Below are 13,696 nucleotides of genomic sequence, written 5' to 3'. Positions count from 1 at the left end.
ATAAACGACTGGACCACGATGTCTGGCTCAGTGTCCTTTATTATTCGGTTCGTGCTGTACACCCACACGGCTGTCTTTACTCTGTAGCTTCTCCACGGTGCTGACTCCAATGTCGGCCCGATCCACAACAGCAGCTCCGCTGCTGTTTCTCTCACACAGCCCCCCTTGGCTGTACTCTCTGCTGCTCTTCTCCCTCCGCAGCTCTCACAGCTTCTTGCTCTCTCTCTCTCTCTCCGCAGCTCCTCCTGGCAGCCACACCGCTGCCTCTAACAAGCAGCCCCCTCTCTCTCTCTCTCCGCAGCTCCTCCTGGCAGCCACACCGCTGCCTCTAACACGCAGCCCTCCTGGCTGTCTCCTCCCCAGCTGCACACCACTCCGCAGCTTCCTCTTATCTTCGGGGTTGGCTCCCGATCGCCGTCGGCGCCCCCCCCTCTCCACACTTGCCCGCGTGGCCTCACTCTTTTCCGCTCACACCCCGACTACTTTCCCCTTCCGGTTTACCCGCTTAAAGCCCCGAACCTTACCCCCACGTCACATGACTCCACCCCCCGTGACGTCACCTCCGGAAGGTCGCTTACGCCCGCATTACACATGGGTGGACCTTATCCTTATCAATCATCCAGACATTTGCCCCCCCTGAGAGATTTTGCAGGAGCCGCCACTGGTTAATACTCACAAATTAAAACTCCTCATGGTCAAATTGAAAATATCTGCGAGATACCCATGAGCGTGGCCGCCCATTTTTCATTCCGCCTCTTTTAACCTGTGCTCAGCAAACTTGGTACACAACGACAGCAAAGGTAGGAGATCGGCCTCAAGCCGACCCTGCCGCCTCTATATTTGCAAGTATTGGCAGTACACCGGTGCAGGATAACACGATCCTCATAAAACAGTCTGACGACGTCACTGTTGCCCCTTCAGTGAGCTGCAGATTTCCCATCAGAAAGTTGCCTTAGATTCAGCAGCTACTTTCCCATTCAAACGTGACGAGCGTCAATATTTTGATGCCACCGTCCGCCAATAAATTATTCCGGAAATGAATCGAGGAACCATCCGACCAAGTCTCGGGCACGAGAAGTCAAATCTTTGCCATTTTGAACATGGGAGCCAATCGCCATCAGGCTGGGTGCTGCTATACGGCAAAGCTTTGTGTGCAGCCGCTCACAAAACTCGTTTTCCGATTGCTTCGACATCAAGAGAACTGATTTTGCCGCAACACCACCCCGAAATATTTTCTGTCTGGGGCTGCGAATCGTGAGAAAGTAAATAATTGTTGTAAAAAAAGGTGCTTTTTTGTTATACTGCGCACCGGTGTACTGCCAATACGTTCATTTGGAGTTGGCGTGTCTCTCTCCCCATGGTGGTCACGTGTATTTGGCTGCTATACATTTCTGTGTGATAAGCCACTTCATTGAGCTGTAATGTGTGGCCAGGTCGCCTCTGAAAAAAGAGCTAAATAGCTCAGCGGGCCTTACCTGGTGAAATAAAAATATTTGAGTTGAGTTAAAGTGGCGGCATTCTGATTCAATTTTCTGTCTCCATTACCGCAGCATGCTCTGCTCCACGAATTTACCAACTTTCCAAACGAATAAATTAATTGGATCGTTTAAATTGATAATTTACCCCACAACAAATTGTGAGCTGAGACAGCGGAACAGAGTTAAGAGCACTCCTGAAAATGCGGCTCTAACCCTGCTGAAGCCTCAATTAAGTAGAGACACTTAAGAGGTGGCCACGTGACTCGAGGCTTTATAGCACTGAGGCCAGCGATGCTGATATCCTGCGTTATAAATCTGGGTTTTAGGCGCCCACTAAAAAGTGTGGAGCGAGCTGCCAGCTCCAGTTTGGTCAGAAATTACGATTTAAAAAAAACCCATCTTGCTATATTCGTTTTTTACTTTTTGCTATAGTCTGGCTCCGTGAATTAAAAGGATATCGGTTTGATTCCCATACCACAAACATTTCTGTGTTGCAGGGTGTGTGTGTGTGAAAGTAGTTATCCTCAAGTTTATGGTATTAGGTCACATGCAGCGATCGAAGAAGCAGTTCTGTGATATACCCTTCCACGGGCCGTTTTCAAACACTCGGGGTAACGCGCTGCTCTGGAAGAGTCCTAAAGTGGACGCGTCATCACACATCATGATGGCGATAGCGCAAACTAAATAAAAAGACAAAATAAACTTGAAACAAATATAATGAAAAACTTTTTTTTATAGGATAACAGCACTTATTTGCAAGGTGATCACTTAAGGGGCGGTCTTGGTGAAACCAGTCGGCAGCAAAGTGTACTGCTTAATTGGCAAGTTAAGAAGCATTGATCCGTCAATTTTCTTTTATTCTCACGGTCACCGTAAACGCATCGCATCATGCGTGTGAGTACCAGTTATTGGTGTTCGTAAACCCCGTGCATGACCACAACGGCAAAATAAAACACAGTCGGATCGCACCGTGACCCCTGCAACGGAACTACTCATCGAATCGCGAGCACGCGCCTGCTGTGTCACGCAAACAAAAACTTCCCAAACAACGAAGTGAATTAGGGGGCCGACTTTTAAACTCACGGCGAATACGGAACGCCGAATCGGAGTCGCGCGAAGACTTTGGCCAACGGGCATTGCTTCGTCCGTCCGAGCCAACGCTCTCCCGTAACACAGCCGCATGACCTCCGACCCGACGGTCGCGACAAGAGTGGGCGGGGGGCGCCGCGCGCTCACGCCGGGAGGTCCTCGCTCGGCGGCAGCGACCGCAGCTTCGTGTAGATGCTGAACTGCTTCGAGCCCAGGTAGGCACCGAACGCGGCCTGCGCCAGCATGAAGGGCGTCAGGCGCTGCATCACCGGCTTCGACAGCTTCAACATGTGGCGCAGCGCCTCTCCCGGCGTCGGCGCATCCCACGGGCGGTACCTGCGGGACGGGGGTGGGGGGGGGTCGCACATCGACATTTTGTGATCGTTTTTTTCTTTTAAATAAGCGTTGCCTCCCTTCGACCACATCTAAGGGGTTATGCGTTCATCATAAATGTTGACTGTGCTTGTCCCTGATCGATCACGGTTATGGTTGAAGTGAACGTTAAGTAAAAGTTGGAGTGAATGTTAACGGCCAGGGCTAACATCGGTGGCAGGTTAATACCCGGACTGGTCCTGGCTCCCCCACCTTCACCAAACAACAATGAACGGAGTGATTAAGTATTGTAAAAAAAAAAGAACCATGAATGAAAGATGGGGAGTCCATCATCCATCAGTGGATTGATGAATTTCTCTAAGTACCAACGCAAAACTTCGACACTTTACATTCTCCAACAGAGGGGAGGACGATATGGCAGAAAACTAAAACTAAACTATTTTGTATTTTACCAAATAAAGCCCACTGAGCTGTACAGCTCTCTTTCAGAAGCGACCTGGCCACAAATGATAGCTCAACGAAGTGGCTTGTTGTGTGGAAATTCTAAATGTGGAGGGAAAAACCGGAGGACATTGAGAAAAATCCACGCGACCACGGGGAGAGAGACATGCAAACTCCAAATATACAGCAGGCACAAGGGTGGGGATTGAGCTCGCAACCTCCTGCATTCCAGGCGAGGCAGTTAACATCTTGCCACTGCGGTGATAGGGTAGGATACCTCTTAAAGCAGGCGCATTGCAGTCATATAAAGCAGCATTTTTGGAACCGTGGGTCTCGTTATCATTACAGGAAGGGGTCGTGACTCAAGAGTATTAACAACACAAGTTAGAAAAAAATCATGCATATGTGTAACGGGTTCCGGAGACACTTGTAGAGGTAACTTCTTTATTACAATACAACACTCCAAGTCCAACTCTCCAAAAGTCCTGATACTCTGTTACAGCCTAGGTACACAGCCTAGGTACACAGCCTAGATCAGGGGTCAGCAACCAAAATAACAAGAAGAGCCATTTCATTCCAATTCGGTACAAAATTCAATATTTCAAGAGCCGCAATGCATCTGAGTACATACTGTACATACGTACATATTGTCAAGAAGCAGCCCGTAAAGAGCCGCATGCGGCTCCGGAGCCGTAGGTTGCCGACCCCTGGCCTAGATACTCCACTCTGGCTACGCTCTGGAACTCGCCCTCATAAGGTGGTAGAGTCGGGAGTTCCAGAGTCCCACCACTGGCTCTCACAGCATCTCAGGGTCTTCAGATGGCTGGTCGTGGGTCTTGGGTCTTGAGTTACAACTGGGCCCTGATCGTCCAGGGAGCTCTCCTTTTATGCCTGGTCCAACGAGGGGTGGGGCCGTGTGTGCCACCAGACATCCCACAGAGCACACGCAGCCCGCCCCCCGTTGGTGGCGCCAAAAAGGCTTAAGCGCCTGGGAACCCAACGCCTGGCGCCCAGAGGCTTAAGCGTCTGGACCCCCTGGGAACCCAGCACCTGGCGCCCAGAGGCTTAAGCGTCTGGACTCGCCTGGGATCCCAGAGCCCCCAGCAGCCCCTCCCTTCTTATGTCACTACATTACCCCCCTCTACGTAGCCTCCAGCCGTCTCGGCTGTCAATAATTAGAAAGTTTAAATTAACGAAAGGGAGAGAGAGAAAAAAAAATACGCGAGCCTCAACAGGAAAAGAAAAGAGAACAAGAAAGCAACCATAAATACCATAACCAACCTGTACAACTTTACACTATATACAAGCATCAATCAACAAAAAGGTGAAGCAATGACACGTGAACAAACGACCCGCGGCACACCTAGCCCTCCTCGGGATCCGCATAGAAAACGGGGAATTAACAACAACAAATATACAGATTCCGACGCGTTGGATGCACAACCAACACCGGTAATCGAACCGAAATCACACAATCACCGGATGGATGGCAGGGATCCACACCACCCTGCCACCCTCCCATCCGTCAGGTGGTGAGAAGGCGAAGATCAACATGTCGAGCATCCCTCTACACACACTAATCCGGACGTCTGTATACGTCCCGGGTCGAGAAGTCGTACTTCAGGGCCGACCCATGTACTGGGCAAAGAAGTCGCACTTCAGGGCTGCTCCAGTATCTACATTTTAAAATATATATATATAAAATTTACATGACACAAACAAAATAAATCCGCCTGCTCCTGTCCATAAATGGTGGCCGCACGCACGAACCGCATCTCCAAAAGACATCCCGTGCTTGCGTCCCAGCAGCCCTCAATGAGGACCACCACCGACATTACATGTCAACCGTTAGCACCCCCCGCTTTTCCAACGTGGCGCCTCCATCCTAAAACTGCGCACGTCGGCCATATCAGGGGGGAATTTCCGTGTTACCACCCCACCGCCTTTCTGACGCGGCATCACCAGTAGCACGCGTCGGCCATATCGGGGGGCTTCAACCCAGTCTCTCTCCAAGACTCGCATCGCAGCATATAGCTGTACCGACCGAGCTGAGACCCAATCTCTCTCCAAGACTCGCATCGCAGCATATAGCTGTACCGACCGATCTGAGACGACCCATTGTTCACTCCCTGCACAACATGCACCCTAACAACTGAGGGATACAGTCCCAACGTAACGGGACAACTACACCTGAACACCACGAATCTCCAGCCCACTGTTTCAACGCGCCTCGAAGTGTTTCAATCTCCGGGCCGTCAGGGCGAGCCTACTGCTCCAGACGCACCACGGAGGGTCTCAACCTCCGGGCCGTCAGGTCAAGCCGTCAGCTATTCCATGACGGGACCACACTCTCCGAGCCCTGTGAGCGCACAGCCAACTAGGCTAGACATGCCACGGAGTGTTTCAATCTCCGGGCTGTCAGGTCAAGCCGTCAGCCATAGCATGACGGGACCACACTCTCCGAGCCATGTGAGCACCCAGCCCCCTAGGCTAGACATGCCACGGAGTGTCTCTATCTCCGGGCTGTCAGGTCAAGCCGTCAGCCATAGCATGACGGGACCACAACTCTCGTGTTAGACGCGCAACACCCGCTGGGACATCCTGGTCAGGATCTGCACCCCAAGATATTTGAGAGCCAGCATGACAATTCCAAATCCTTGGCAGCATGTCACCATCTCAAGATAAATGCCCCATACAGTATATACATCGTTAACAATGACAGCACAAGCTATAAATTAACAATCACGAACAAAGCTCAATATAAACCATACACTAGCATAAGTACCCGGCGTTGCCCGGGTGAAAAATATATTTCTTAATAACCTTACATATATACACAGATGGGCTGCTACCCCTGCCCCCCCACCCCCCCCCCCAGGCACGATCTCCTCGGCCGCTGTGCAGTAATATGTACGGCCTATAGTGTGGTGGGGTGTCGAGGCCTAGTACCGTCCTAGTACCGTGCAGAGCCTCCGGCCTCGCCTAGATTGCCCACCCGGCTGAGGCTGGGTACCGGGGCCGTTACCCCCCCCCCCCCGCTACAATAATACTGTCTAATCGCTATAATTTTATAATCTACCGACCCTTTAATAGTAATTGCACACATTGTGGTGGGGGGGGAGTGAAGAGGACGTGAAACTTTGATGAATTTACCTCAGAGTCGCGTGTTAATGCGTGCGCATATTTTTAACGGGAATTAAAAATGGCGTCCACCCCGCAGCGAATGTGTCGCTACCCGTTGCCAGGGGCAACCGCCGCCCAATGAAACTGCGTATGGTCCGGCGACACACAGACAGACAGACACACACACAGACAGACAGACAGACAGACACACACACAGACAGACACACACACACACAGACAGACAGACGGACAGACAGACAGATTTGCGATTTTATATATATAGATTGTTAACAATCACAAGCAAAGTTTCGCACACACATTGACAACACTCACGGGCGAAGCTCCACACAGTTTACCCAACAACAGTCACGACTCCCCGACGATAATGAAGAAAATGTCAACAAAAAAATCATTAATCCGGAGCGCGTAAATGGACGAAGTGTCAGGGGCCTGGTCTCCCGACCTCCAACCTTTGGCCAGAGCAGCAAAGGCAAAACCTGCGTGTCGGTCGATGTGCCGGCCCCGGCGCTGGTTACAGTAAGAATGGCGCCCTCACTGTCCGGTCGCAGCGCTGATGACGCGGTATGCTAGGTTGAAGCCAGCTGTCGTCCGGCAGTGAAGGTCGCAGAGCTGATGACGCGGCGTTGCTAGGTTGCAAACAGCTGTCACCCGGCGGTGAGGGACGCAGCGCTGATGACACGGCGTCTCCGGGTTGGCCCACGCTGGGCCCGGAAGTGACGTCACTCCCAGCGGTCACTGCTCATCCGGTGGAAGTGATGTCATTCCCGGAAGTATCCCTCACATCCGTGGGGGGGACGCCGGTGGCGGGAATGGCGGCGGCGTCCACCATGTTTGTGGCGGCGGCGACGGCGGGCTCGGGCGAGCGCCGCGCCTCCTCTCTCCCTCCCGCCATCGCCCGCGAGCACCGCATCTCGCCCAGGAGGGAGGCGGTGGCGCAGAGCAGCTCTGCGAGGCGAAGCAGCGCCTCCTCCATCTCTGCTCCCGACGCTGGAGAGGGGACGGTCGGCGGAGCAGACAGCTGCTCAGCCGGCGGTGCGGCGTTGTTGTCGGCCGGCGGTGCAGCGTCGCTGTCGGCCGGCGTTGGCTGCCCCATCACTGCCTGCTCCTCTTCATCGCCGTCAGGACTGAAGGTACGTGGCTTACTTCTTGTCTCCATAGCCACTTCTGACGCCAAATGTAACGGGTTCCAGAGACACTTGTAGAGGTAACTTCTTTATTACAATACAACACTCCAAGTCCAACTCTCCAACAGTCCTGATACTCTGTTACAGCCTAGGTACACAGCCTAGGTACACAGCTTAGATACTCCACTCTGGCTACGCTCTGGAACTCGCCCTCACAAGGTGGTAGAGTCGGGAGTTCCAGAGTCCCACCACTGGCTCTCACAGCATCCCAGGGTCTTCAGATGGCTGGTCGTGGGTCTTGGGTCTTGAGTTACAACTGGGCCCTGATCGTCCAGGGAGCTCTCCTTTTATGCCTGGTCCAACGAGGGGTGGGGCCGTGTGCGCCACCAGACATCCCACAGAGCACACACAGCCCCCCCCCCCCCCGTTGGTGGCGCCAAAAAGGCTTAAGCGCCTGGGAACCCAATGCCTGGCGCCCAGAGGCTTAAGCGTCTGGACCCCCTGGGAACCCAGCGCCTGGCGCCCAGAGGCTTAAGCGTCTGGACTCGCCTGGGATCCCAGAGCCCCCAGCAGCCCCTCCCTTCTTATGTCACTACATATGCATGAAATATATATGACGCTGACCAAACCGTGGATTCGAACCCATCATCTCAAAAGTACCGGTTCACTGCTCTGGCCACTGAGCCGCGTGGCCACCTCCAGTTGGAAGTATTTCTGTAACTCAGGGGTGGGAAACCTTTTTCCTGACTCAAGTCTAAATCGGACTTTCAAAACCCTTTAGCAGGCCACAGATTAACACACACCTCAGTGACGTCTTCCAACTGCAAGAGGCCATTGCAGAGAGAGAAGTGAATGAGCGGCTAATTTGCTCGAGGTGACGGATAAATATCGCCTTGCAGGCCATTGTGAAGTGTACATATGTTGATCTTCTTCCGCACCGTACGTAGCCAACCGTGCTAATCGGAGGTGAGACTGGCAAGCGGTAGGCCTCGTTGTGGCCACGGGCCGTGTGAAGTCAAGTCACCCTTCCTCCGCTCTAAGTCGTGAGCGGTGTCGTGTCCGGGCAACGCACCTGGCTATGAGCATGCCGTTGAGCAGCAGTGCCATAGCAAAAGGGTGGACGCCGGATCCGATGGCCCCGATGAGCGTGCCACGTGTGGTAGCGCAGAGCTCACAGTTCAGGCGGCCTGCACACGTGTGTGCAGAGATGGACGCGCACGCACGATCATACACGGGGTACGTTAACCGTGTCGCAAGTCGCCGTTATGGCACCGTGCTTAAATTCAAATGATACCATACCTATACTCCTTGGTGCTTTCGGTAAAGTCACGTAGGTGTAAAATAAAATTAATCACGACGTTTTGGACGCAACACACACGTGACTTTACCGAAAGAACCAAAGAGTATGGATTCCTGCAGTCGCGAAAGCTTCAAATCAAGATTGATACCCCAAACCTGTTAACCCCTTGTCAGTGCCTACCTTATTACAGACCAATTCAGACTTTATTGGTCACCCCGTATCCTTATAAATCTCAACCTTCATCCTACAAAAGTCTCGTATTGAAACGGCTTTACACAGTATGTACCTGAAAACTAAATTTCCCTAGACAAGAATACGGGCAAACCGTATGGGTTGACAGCTATGATATACGTCCACTCGGTGGAACGGTTCAAAATTATGGCTCATTGGTTTCAAAAAGTTATGGAATCCACGACGGAATCCAGATCAATTTTACTAATCCTTGAACCGACCAGCACGTGCAAACACGTTCAAACCGTACGGCCTACTCCGTTGTCATTGTCCGGTGGTAGCCATCATTTAGGATGGCGCCGGGGCCTACCGCTTGTCGCTCGGCCTCACGGTTCAGATCCAGCGGCTGCCCTAATTAGTACCGCGGTAGTGTGCATTAACCGTAAAAAATACGCACCACCTGTTTTCACAGCGGATGCTAAAGATCCCGTGACATCGTTCGGGAAGGGGACACCATTTACCAACGACTCGAATTAAATCTACAAAACAATCATTGCCCCCTACTGCGAAAACTTGGCAGGAGCCTCATGAAATAGCGCCATGAGACGCAGCGAGGCTTTCCCCGAGTAAACAAGCAGAATAAAACAATGGTGGTAGGCCTTATCCGTCACTCACCAAAAAGAAATCACTGCGTCGGAAATGTTGTGGCCATTTGTTTGTGTATTATTACGAGGGTTGGTGCCACCACAGCGTGATGTATGTATGCTGAAACTCTTTTGCACCGTATGTAGCCAACCATGCTAATCGGAGGTGATGGCTTCCCATGCTGGACTTGCAATCCAGTGGTCGCCAGTTCGATTCCATCAACCAGATTGGGCAGGTGACATAATGGGAAAGTATCTTAAATCCCCCCCCCAACACTTCCGCTGTCCTCCTAGCAGTGTACATGGGTACACCAGAGTGAGTGGATCGGCAGTCATGTGTGGTAGGGTAAAGTGTGGGTACTCCCACCTCATGAAAGATATGGAAGAGTAGGCCAAATACCCTCCACTCGTGGGGCTCTCTAGAGCTCTAGTGGAGGCCTTTCCGTCAGCAGTGCCGTGATCAAGAACTTGCAGGGCTACACCGATTTTGCCTGTCTGCGCACGTGTGAATGAGGGAGTTGAGAGGGACGGAGGTGGGGACCGACGGGCGTCTGCTGCCGTACTACGCACGCACGACCAATGGAGAGGGCAGGGCGGGAGGTGCGCGGGCGGGGGGCTACATTGGCCACTGAACGGCACGGAGGAGAGTTCATCCGTGCCAGCTTGCGTACAGACGAGGTTTTCTCCTATAATTCATAAAATACCGCAGTATGCCTACTGGGACCTTGCCGCGGCACGCCGGTCAGCGAAGCACTTCCATCGTGCACCATGGCCTTTCGTGGTGGCAAGAGGCAGCGGCGTAGGCCATGGAATACGAACGGGACCTTAGAGCGCTCCTTCTTTCCGCTAGCTCGTAGGAGGCCCATGGGCAAAGCCCAGCACCTGCCTAGCCCCCCTGTAAGGGTCACGGCGAAGGCATCAATAGCGCTGGTTGATGACTCCGGTGGATGAACCCAGTAGGTCCGCTCAAGGGATGGCCTCTCATCTCACCAGCGCACAGCAAAAATGTTAGCTGTTTGCCGCAGTCGTCATCGTTCGAGATGGACAGAAGAAGAAGTGGTGGCAAGGTCAGCGTGCAGGGCCATGCGTGATTCGGGGCGGAAGGTGATATGGTGGTGCGGTACAGTGGTGCGGTGGTGCGGTGCTCACCGCCCAACAATGACTCGGTCAGGACGACCTGGTGGATCATGGTGACGGTGAGGAAGGGGATGAACGCGCTGGGGAGGGCAGAGGCCAGGGCAGCTTCACGCACTTGCATCAGCGTGCGGAGCATCGAGTTGGACACCAACCCCCCCATTGCCGCCCCGACCCCCATCAGATGGGCCGCGTTGTTGAAAATCTTTCTGCGCACACACGAGGAGCACAAAGACATGCTCTGAATGCGAGAAGAAAAAAAATATATACACCGAATAGAAATGTCAATTTGTGATGCCCCGGCGCCACAGATCTATTGCTCGCTCTTGGAGTGAGACGATCGGGAAGGCAGCAGCAGCCACGTGGTGAGCAGCCAACAACAATTGCCCAAGCTCTGCGGTCCTCAATATACGAAGGTGTTTTCGGACACTTAACTAGGTCCTTTACATGTGGGAGGAAACCGGAGCTCCCGAGGGTGAAACGTTCTATTCCGTACAGAAGGAAAGGGTGGAGTTCACATGTTTCCTATTCCTTCTTCTACTGGTGAGCCAGGGTACGGGAAGGGAGATTCGCAACATTTGTGCAATCCACCAAACCCACGCTCCCTCCACAATGCTTGCTTTGAATTTTAATTGCTCATAACAGAAAGTCAAATTGTCGATGATCAGCAGTGGCTTGGATAAAAATATTGATAACTCTAAACATATTTAAATTACGGTATCAAAAATATGTATTGTTGACATACGTATAAATGGGGGTTAAAGCTTAGAATGTGATCTGTTTTTATTGCTTATTAAATTAGTCTGTCACATGCAATGAGTGAAGTGGCAGCTCATATTATGAGCAAGCGCGTTGAAGGTTTTCCACATGATAATCCGCTCCATTGAGCTATTATTTGTGAGATCCAGGTCGCTTCTGAAGAAGTGCAATATAGCTCAGCGGGGCCTTACCTGGTGAAATAAAACATAGTTTAGTTTGAGGTATGAATCAGTGGGAATAGTATGGTTCATTCACAACCTTGACAATCAGCAAACGGAAATAAACCACAAGCAGACGATGAATAGTTAAGTGTAATTTTGCCGGGGTATTTCTGGGGCAGCTCGAAACACGTCTCCCCGGGGCCATTACCTGTCAGAGGAAGACAGCTTTTCCATCTGATCCAGCAATTTCGCCCGAAGTTCCCTGCCCATCACAGGGCTGATGCGGGGCTGCTCCAAATCATTCTCCAGCTCATTGTCCCAGCCCATGTCGTCCTTCAGCTCCTCCCTCGTCGCTGTGAAGGAGGAAGCGACAGGTCGGGTGATGCGTCTCACTCAGCTCTAGGATCATAGGTTGGCAAAAAAAATTACATTCCTCACACACCACCCACCAAGCACCATTTCCAATCTTACCCATGTTCTATGTTCCAATGCAAAATTAAGGTGCGAGTTACACGCTGCACGCGCCTGATGCTTGGTAATCATGTTTCCAAGTGACAGAATCACGGGGCTTATTCGGCAGAAGAGATCTTGCGCTGCGTGTATTTGGGTTCACCACACGACAGCGTGCCGACTCCAGTGGAGAGATTGTGTGCACGCACGTGAGCGCACGTGTCCCACCCGACTCAAAATACGAATCATCGTGTGACATTTGTGTATGAAGCACTTGTGTGTACCCGCGTGGCGTACGTAGCAACGACTCAAACATGACGATCAATACGTAATTCACAGAAGAAAAATAATTGATTTTTGCCACCCGAATCACGAAATAATTATTCAGATCGTTACACAGCGGAAGTCGCAACCAGTCACGTGGTAACTAGTGGAGTCAGCCTGGTGGTCACCACCTGACTAGCTACACCAGTCACGTGGTGACTAGTGTAGTCAGCCTGGTGGTCACGTGGTAACTACACCAGTCACGTGGTAACTAGTAGGCTAACTACACTAGCTAGCCTGGTAGTCACCACCATAGGTTGTTATTCTGTTCAGGGGGAAGTTATCCCCGTGTGTTGGAACTGAATAAATGTGTTGCCTCTCAAGTCTACGTCTGTGACTCAGTTGAACCCGTTACATTTGTATCATTTATATATGTTGGACTTCTTTCGCACCGTACGTAGCCAGCCGTGCTCATTGCAGGTGCTGGGGGGGGGGGCAATGAACGACGGGGTAACTATCCGAGGCGTAGTTACCACACTGCATTCAGTTGCTGGGCCAAAGCCGCACGACTCAAGACTTTTGTCACGAACTTTGCACTCACTCGGGAGATGTTGGTGCAGTGTCGGCCTGTTGGTTACCTCGGGTACAACAGCCTCACGCGAGGTACAATTTAACAGCTGGATCTCGACGCTCAGGTGGGGTGACTAACTTAAAATATATAAAATATATATATGAATGCTCGGAGAGAGAGAACGCAGCCTCACCGCGTCACACGCACGGAGCCGCAGTCACACGCGTGGAGCCGCAGTCACACATGTGGAGCCGGGCACACGGGCGCCGCCATGGTGACCTACGGAAGCTGACGAGGAACATGAAGGTCCCTCCCGGGCGAAATCATTTCCGAATCTGAGCAGGGGGGAAGTGGTGGTGTTGAGTTGGGTCAGGCGGTGCGCGTTGCGGCAAGGGGAGGGTTGAGTGGCGAGGGTGTTTCTTAAATGGTACAGTCCACAAAGACGCCTTTATTTTATTTTTTATTATTTAAAATTTCTATTTTGTTTTCTATTTACGTCACTTTACCGAAATAACCAAGAATATGTATAGAAACTAAAACACTTTTAATTTATTTTACCAGGTAAATAGCTATTTTTTTCAGAAGCGTTCCTGCCACAAATGATACCTCAACAAAGTGGTTTATCACGTGGAA

At 51.7% G+C, this 13,696-nt stretch overlaps 1 protein-coding gene across 1 annotated transcript; it reads right to left on the bottom strand.

Annotated features, from left to right (window-relative positions):
* Positions 1–279: 279 nt before the first annotated feature.
* Positions 280–13,379, bottom strand: LOC144946965 (transmembrane protein 126A-like). Its single transcript, XM_078876032.1, has 5 exons — positions 13,257–13,379; positions 11,987–12,131; positions 10,874–11,067; positions 8,682–8,796; positions 280–2,903 (listed from the first exon to the last, which is right to left on the bottom strand). Exons 2-5 carry the CDS (start codon positions 12,103–12,105, stop codon positions 2,711–2,713), a joined length of 621 nt encoding a protein of 206 aa, XP_078732158.1. The 5' UTR covers positions 12,106–12,131; positions 13,257–13,379; the 3' UTR covers positions 280–2,710.
* Between the last annotated feature and the right edge of the window lie 317 nt (positions 13,380–13,696).

This window comes from Lampetra fluviatilis, chromosome 43 (genome assembly GCF_964198595.1).
Source record: "Lampetra fluviatilis chromosome 43, kcLamFluv1.1, whole genome shotgun sequence".
In the NCBI taxonomy this organism is placed as follows: Eukaryota; Metazoa; Chordata; class Hyperoartia; order Petromyzontiformes; family Petromyzontidae; genus Lampetra; species Lampetra fluviatilis.
Note: the sequence above shows the minus strand (reverse complement) of the source record. Positions and strands in the feature narration are given on the sequence as shown.

Coding starts and splice junctions, on each gene's coding strand:
- LOC144946965 (XM_078876032.1), bottom strand. CDS start 12,105: ATGGGCTGGGACAATGAGCTGGAGAATGATTTGGAGCAGCCCCGCATC. Junction 8,797..10,873: donor GACCGAGTCATTGTTGGGCG/GTGAGCACCGCA, acceptor ACACGTGTGCAG/GCCGCCTGAACTGTGAGCTC. Junction 2,904..8,681: donor AACGGCATGCTCATAGCCAG/GTGCGTTGCCCG, acceptor CCCGTCCCGCAG/GTACCGCCCGTGGGATGCGC.